The following is a 6,996-nucleotide window of genomic DNA, read 5'->3' on the forward strand; positions in this document are numbered from 1 at the left end:
TCCTCGACCGCTTCCACTCGTTTCATCAGAGCGAAGAAAGCTTCTTGTCCACAGCAATGTCTGGTCCGCAGTGCTGCGCAAACCCTCCTACCCTCAGCCCCGGAAGCGGGTCCGGACACGTGGAGCAAGTGGGCGGCCTCAACGCCTACGTCGTCGGCTCGCAAGACTCCAAGCTCGCGATCCTCCTCATCTCCGACGTCTACGGTGCGTGATCTCGCGCCTGAGCAGAGTTTCCTTCGAGTTCTTGGCTTCACTTTGTGAAGTGGGCTTCCTTTCTTGCCGTCTGATGGGATTTTATTGGTGGGGTTCTGTGATGGGTGGTGTCCAAGATTGGGTTTTGAGGTTGTGGGTGATGAGAGTTGGGCTTAGTTTTGATAGGGGAAGGTCGATGTTGTGGTGGAAAATGACTAATTCCCATCAATGGTTGGCTTCAGTTTAGTTTTTCTCTTGTCCTTCTTTGGGGAAGTGCGTGTGTGTTAACACTTCTCCAACCTTTTTTCTTGAATTTCCTCCATTTGATGCGATCTCGAGTCTTGATGGTAAGTTCTTGAAGTCATAACGTCGAAACAGGATGGGTCGAATTCACTTTAACTTTGGCCATATATTTTGTATTGCTCCGTCTCATGTCCATATGGTATTCTAATTTAAATTGTGTCTTGATTGTGCAGGGTATGAAGCGCCGAATTTGAGGTATGGACCATTAGCTGTTGTAGATTAGATGAATTCCTGAATATGTGCTTCCTTGGAGAAGTGTGACTGATGCTATTCTGTCATGTTTGCATCAAATGGGAGTACAACGTCGAAAAGCAGTCTCTAATATTTATTCGTAACTTCTTCAAAAAACTTAACTGTCACGATGCTTCCAAATTTGCAGGAAACTCGCGGACAAAGTTGCAGCTGCTGGGTATTATGTGGTTGTTCCTGACTATTTCAAAGGGGATCCCTATGCACCTGAGAATGCTGAGCGGCCTATAGGAGTTTGGATAAAAGATCATGGAGCTGTATGTTCTGTTTCTCATACATATCTTAGTGTGCTTGTGGGCCTCATCAGTTGGTAGTTGGCAATTGGAATGCTCATTGAGATTAGCAGATTGGATATAATCGACTTTGGCCACACCAATGTGATCTCTAGTTTCTGCTGACAACTCATTTATATGCCACTGTTGCATATTTGGGTCATTCAACTCAGTTCCTTTGAAACTCAGTGTTTGTTACTCATCTATTCCTATTTGCTAGAAGTATGTTCTGTGAGTCCTTAGCCTTCTTAATAGTAGGTGAAGACATTGAGATTATTAAAATTGTGAGGTTGTTGATATTGGTAATTTGCTAGTTAGAACCAAATAGTGCGCTGTGGCCTATGGCCTTGTATTATGTCAATTAATAGGAAAGCTTCTTGCCATTGGAAGTTTTAAACTTCTAAGAGGATGCACATAATACACCCAAGAGAGAAAAGAGTAAAACCATGGGTTAGGATTTTCGATACAGCAGAGGTAGTATTATTTCAATAGTTTTTAGATTACTTTCTTCTTTAAAAGGTGGTATGTCACGACCAGATCTGTTTCACATAGGTGAAGCTCCTAAAAGGAATGTTTAATAACCAAATAAGCTGGTAACTCTTTAATATGAGTGCTTACTTATGAATCACTGAAGAGGGCTCCCCGCCAATCTGATGTGAGGCTTGAGCTATCACAAATTCCTTAACTTAGAGCATTGACTCCCTCATCAGCATCAAATTATATACCCGGAGCAAATTCCTCCTATCCAGTTTGGGATTTAGTACATCCTGCTTGCCATCATTGAAGCCTGCTGAGAGCCACACCTTAATTCAAGCCCTCTTGCCCTGTAAAACCCTTTCCACCTTCATCTGATGGTCTGGGGGTGTAGTCCCTCTTGGAACCACATGTCTACGAGAGGGTTTTGCTCTGATACCATCTATCTAAACCACTCAAAGAAAGAATACTCAAAGTAAACAAAGAAAGTGCTAATCATTTGTGGGATTGATCTTTCTTATGAATCACTGGAGAAATTCTCTCAAGTAGATATGCGATTTGCAGATAGAGTATGTCCTAAACCAGCTAGGGCAGGGAGTGATTGCTGGACAAGAGGACTTGAATAAGGTGCAGCTCCTTACCGGCTTATTAGATGGTGAAGCAGTGAGAATGGATTGAATCACATCTCGATTAGTATTATGACCACGGGTCATAAGCTGATATTGACGAGGATGTCGATGCTTCAAGTGGAGGAGTTCCTTGCACCCCAATTTATGCATGAGATTGGGAAGACCTTTTTGATTGATTCATAAGATAAACCCTTTTCCAAAGGTGCTCCACTTTGTATGATCATTGGAATACTCCTTTTAGTCACTCGGCTCACATGGATTAGCTCAGGTGGATTAGGTCGGCTTGTTACATAGTAACTAACTTTTGTGAGTTGTGTTAGCTCCTGGAGAGTGGTTTAACACATGTTTTGTGGTTTGGAGCTTGAGTCTCTTAGATTGTGGGCAGTAGTTTTGCAATATAGAGCATGTGGTCTTATAGCTTGTAGAAAGGAGCTTCTGTCGGTAAATGTTTTTGGTGTTGTAGACCACCTGTATTCTTGATTATACACCAGCAAGTGAATTCAGTTAATTCTTCATGCTTCCTCGTCCCATTTAAAGGGTTTTTCATGTATTCTTGGTGTGTTAGTCTTTGTCTGTATTGATTTTTCTTGTTGCTAGTGTTTGGGTTGGTTGAATTTCATTTAAACTCATCTAGGTGTGGAAGGTGCATGCTCCATATAGATATCTTTTGCCTAAAGCTGAACACCAATTTTACAGGACAAGGGATTTGAAGAGACAAAACCGATTATTCAAGCTCTGAAAAGTAAAGGCATATCTAAGATAGGGGCAGCAGGCTTTTGCTGGGGTGGTATGTGAAGCACTCTTCTTATTTTTTTTATTTATCTCATAGTGCTGTTCTTTATGCTGGCTTATTCTAAAAATGTCTTCTTTCTTCAGCTAAGGTTGTGGTTGAGTTAGCCAAGTGTGAGCTTATCCAAGCCGCTGTACTGTTACACCCTTCATTTGTCACTGTTGATGATATCAAAGGTATGTGTATGCCATTTTGCAGCCATTCACAAACTATGCAGCTTCTTAAAATACATAACAAGTGGAAGAATTACGAGAAATAAGTATGTACATCAAGTTGCATTCTTTCAAACATGAGTTTTGGAAACCGGAGGCAACAGATATTATCTGCCTCTTTGAGTAAAACCTCTTTTTGATTTTTTTTTTTTTGATCTAGTGCAGTCATACTTCCTTTGTCTATTTAGCATTCACTTTTACCATCGTTTGAATCCATGAGTGCATGTGCACAGTGCTCCAAGCGGTGTAAACCATTTTATTCCAGTTGCCAGGAAATGATGTGTATAGATGATAGTGGGCTAATTGAAGTATGTTTAGTATGGCCCAAAAAAGGTCTAGTTAGCATGTTGTTGGTGCACTTTCATAACTACTGTATTCTCTGATTGTTCTTTCCACAGGTGTGAAGGTTCCTATTGCTGTCCTGGGAGCCGAGATTGATCAAATGTCTCCACCAGCACTCCTCAAACAGTTTGAAGAGGTGCTGGCGGCCAAGTCGGAGGTAAGAAGGCTCATTGCTTTGGCTCGATGTATGAGTATGCTTTCTGATAAATCTGCTATTGGTTCTGGATGCTAAACTATTTGAAAAGTTCATGGTCCTATACATGTTAAACAAACAGCAAATTGGTCTTGGAAAGATGAAGTTCCTTTTTGTAAGCTCATACTTGATGAGGAATAAGTAGCTTATCCCATCTCTCTATTATCCAACATGAAAGCTGAACGCGTTATACTTTGATTGCCATTTAAAGATGACAAGACAAGACTGGGCAAAGCTTTTTGATCAGATGGAAATATCCTCTATTCCTTAATTTAGTTGTTACTCAACCTGTCAGTTTCCAGCAATATCATGAATGAGTTATCTGGTCTGTTAAGAATGTTTTTGTCCTCATTCACTAGATAGTCCATTTCCGTCTCTAAATGATGTTTAGTATCATTAATCAGGGTGATTTTGTGGGGTCTCAATGGCTCTTCCGTACCAGGATTTTCATATTTTCAAATTGAATCTCACACTCTTCTGTGTCTTAGTCTCTGTGTAAGAAATTTGGAAATGATACTCCATTATTCTTGCTGTGCAGGTTGATGGATTCGTGAAGGTCTTTCCCAAAGTTTCTCATGGATGGACGGTGAGATATAAGGTTGAAGATGAAGCTGCTGTGAAGTGTGCGGAGGAGGCTCATTTAGACATGATACAATGGTTTGTGAAGTTTGTCAAGTAAGAAACCAAATCGGGCCTTTAATAAATTCGAAGTGGGATGTGATTATCTAGTCTGATATACGATTTGTGGGGTGCTATTTTTATCGTGTCTCAGTTTATCTGGACTCATATGGTGTGTAAGAGCAGTAAAGAATAAATGTTAAATCCAGAGTTCCTACCTCGTTTGCTTTCAGTGTGAGAGCTCCAGTATAAGCATCCGGCTGCTAGAGTCCCTGTTCCAATCGGCAGTTTCTCTCAATTGTTAGGCCCCCATAACAATAGTAAAAGATAAGAAAGATATCGTTAGGCCCCGCCCGGATAACTATCAATTACCGTTCCGAGTGAAGTTTCAGATGGTTGTGAATCCCATGATTTATGACTTTGCCTGTCTCATTTTTTTTAGCCGAGTTATACAGGGGGCCAAGATGTGAAACGTAGACGTGAAGCAAATCTGGCTTGGTGGGGCAGCTTCAAGTAAAAAGCTGTGGATCCTCCAATGGCCTTCTTGCTCAGGTCTTGTGGCATCTAATATTCATCAGAGAACTACTATGAGAATGCTCGATTCGTCATCATCTTCAGCATCTTCTCTTCATGCTCAAAATCGTTTATTTCTTCCTGTTTTAAGGTATAATGACACTTGATCTAGACCCGTTTGAAGATTTAAACTATGTTCTGTTAAACCCGGAGATCGGGTGCTTGGAGTAGGTCGATTTTTGCATCCATTTCAGGTGCATTGATGAGACGATCGCTAAGGGTTTGCTTCTGGTTTTTGAAGAATCCTGATGCTAGTTTGTTTGGTTTACTTTGGAATTTGAATGGCAAGGAGGTGGGAGTAATTCCTTGAATTAGTATTATCATGCTTTTAGAGAAGCTAACTGGGAATTGGATCAGAAGGAATGAGATTTTTACGCCACGGCCCGATTACCGGGCCGCCCTGCCCCATTGGTTGCTGCCGCCACCTCCTCCTTTAGTGGCTCTCCCTCCACCACCACTACGGCGATCACCACCACCATGTTGCCACCATCTCCACCGTAGCTAAAGCCAACATATGTTCACCCTAATCGAGCAGATGCCAAGAAACGAATCGAAAAATGAACGTGGAATCACCAAAGGGCGCCTTTCAAAATGAATGTAGTGCAGGAAAAGAGATGGAATCACCAATGGGTGCCTTTCAAACTGTTTCAAACTGTAAAAGTGAAATGAGAGTTAGAATAAGAGTAGGGTAGAACCGGACTAAAAATAATAATAATAAAATTGCAAAAGTGGTAGACCTTTTGTCGGCCCACAAAAGCGGAAAACAAACGATGGATCATGGGCCCTCGAATTGTTAATGGGCTTTTTTTGTTGGGATAGGGGCGTCACAAGTATTATAACTTTCGTAAAACTTTCATTTTTCTTAGTCAAGGCAAAGCATTCACTTGAATTTCATTATATATGTCATGATTTTCAATAAATATCATAACTTTCAATCTATCAATTAAGTGTCATAATCTTTAAAAAACGTTCACCTAGGTATTAGAAATCCGTCATAATATGTCACTTATGGTTAATATCTTTTGAATTGGCTTAACGTTTAGGTAATAGAAAAGAAAGTAACAACACTTAATTAAGGAATCTATAAAAATCATGCTACTCAAGTAATTGAAAGCGACTGACCAAAAAAAAAAAGTAATTGAAAACGAATAGTTATGATATGATATTTGTAACGTAATTTTTCCGTTTTTGCCCGCTTTCAAACAGGGCACGACTTGACCGCATATACATTACACGTCGCGTACATGATTGGATTTCATTGTCCCGCTGAACATTCACGGGAGACCATTGACCGTAGAAAAGAAAGCTCCCATCTCTTTTTTAACGTGTAGAATTTGGTACATTCTTGGCATCATTCCAGGCCGGAAGAACGGCAATTTCGACAGCAAATCTGAAGAACGATGGCGACCTTGCATTTAAGCGCTTTGAAAATAAGCACCGATTCATCTTTCGAATGAGGCCAAATCATCTTTTTGTCCGCAAATCCGACGATAGCGGAGGGAGTATTTGCGCCTGGTCTTCCGCCTCGTTTTCTCTGTTTCCTTCTTTTGCTCCCAGCTGGGCTGGGTTGACAAAATTTATCTCTTCTTGTCCGCAAGCAAAAAAGATGGCTGGCAATCGAGTTCCAAGAAACTGTTCATCATGTGCACAAATTGACCATTCAGACAGATTTTTCTTTAGACTGCATCTCCTCAGATGAGTTAGCTTTTATCATTCGGTGTCAGATGAGATCGTAATTCGGCCTTCATACATGATCTCTACTCTTTCATGAAGAATCAATTACGAAGTTATGTGTTGCGTAGATCTCGATAAATACACTTTCAAGTGATTGGTAGGAAACGAGTCGATTGTGATTTGAGTTTAATCATCAGTGATTGGGTTAGGCTAGGAAGGCCAATTGGGACCATAGTCTACCTTTGTGCACCCGAGGTTCCATTCTGTCGACACTAATGGATCGACGGATGGCTACAATGGATGTACAAGTGAATTTTCGGAAAATTATTTATGATTTTTTTAAAAGCATAAATGATCTTTTGAAATTAAGCAAAAATCTTTGATGAAATACCTTTTGATAAGTAATTCTTCAATACGACTTAAACAAATATATGAAGGGTTAATACCATGACAAACTATAAATTGAAATACTTGA

At 40.4% G+C, this 6,996-nt stretch overlaps 1 protein-coding gene across 1 annotated transcript; it reads left to right on the top strand.

Annotated features, from left to right (window-relative positions):
* On the top strand, positions 1-4,506 carry LOC104424968 (endo-1,3;1,4-beta-D-glucanase). The gene is made up of 7 exons (XM_010037525.3): positions 1-204; positions 669-690; positions 875-1,001; positions 2,816-2,906; positions 2,996-3,085; positions 3,520-3,620; positions 4,195-4,506. Exons 1-7 carry the CDS (start codon positions 57-59, stop codon positions 4,333-4,335), a joined length of 720 nt encoding a protein of 239 aa, XP_010035827.2. The 5' UTR covers positions 1-56; the 3' UTR covers positions 4,336-4,506.
* Positions 4,507-6,996: the final 2,490 nt, after the last annotated feature.

This window comes from Eucalyptus grandis, chromosome 2 (assembly GCF_016545825.1).
Source record: "Eucalyptus grandis isolate ANBG69807.140 chromosome 2, ASM1654582v1, whole genome shotgun sequence".
Taxonomy (NCBI): Eukaryota; Viridiplantae; Streptophyta; class Magnoliopsida; order Myrtales; family Myrtaceae; genus Eucalyptus; species Eucalyptus grandis.

Bases quoted from the DNA above. Each gene is read 5' to 3' on its own strand.
- LOC104424968 (XM_010037525.3), top strand. From the start codon at position 57: ATGTCTGGTCCGCAGTGCTGCGCAAACCCTCCTACCCTCAGCCCCGGA. The intron at 205-668 runs GTGCGTGATCTC...TTGATTGTGCAG, and splicing joins CCTCATCTCCGACGTCTACG to GGTATGAAGCGCCGAATTTG. The intron at 3,086-3,519 runs GTATGTGTATGC...TTCTTTCCACAG, and splicing joins CACTGTTGATGATATCAAAG to GTGTGAAGGTTCCTATTGCT.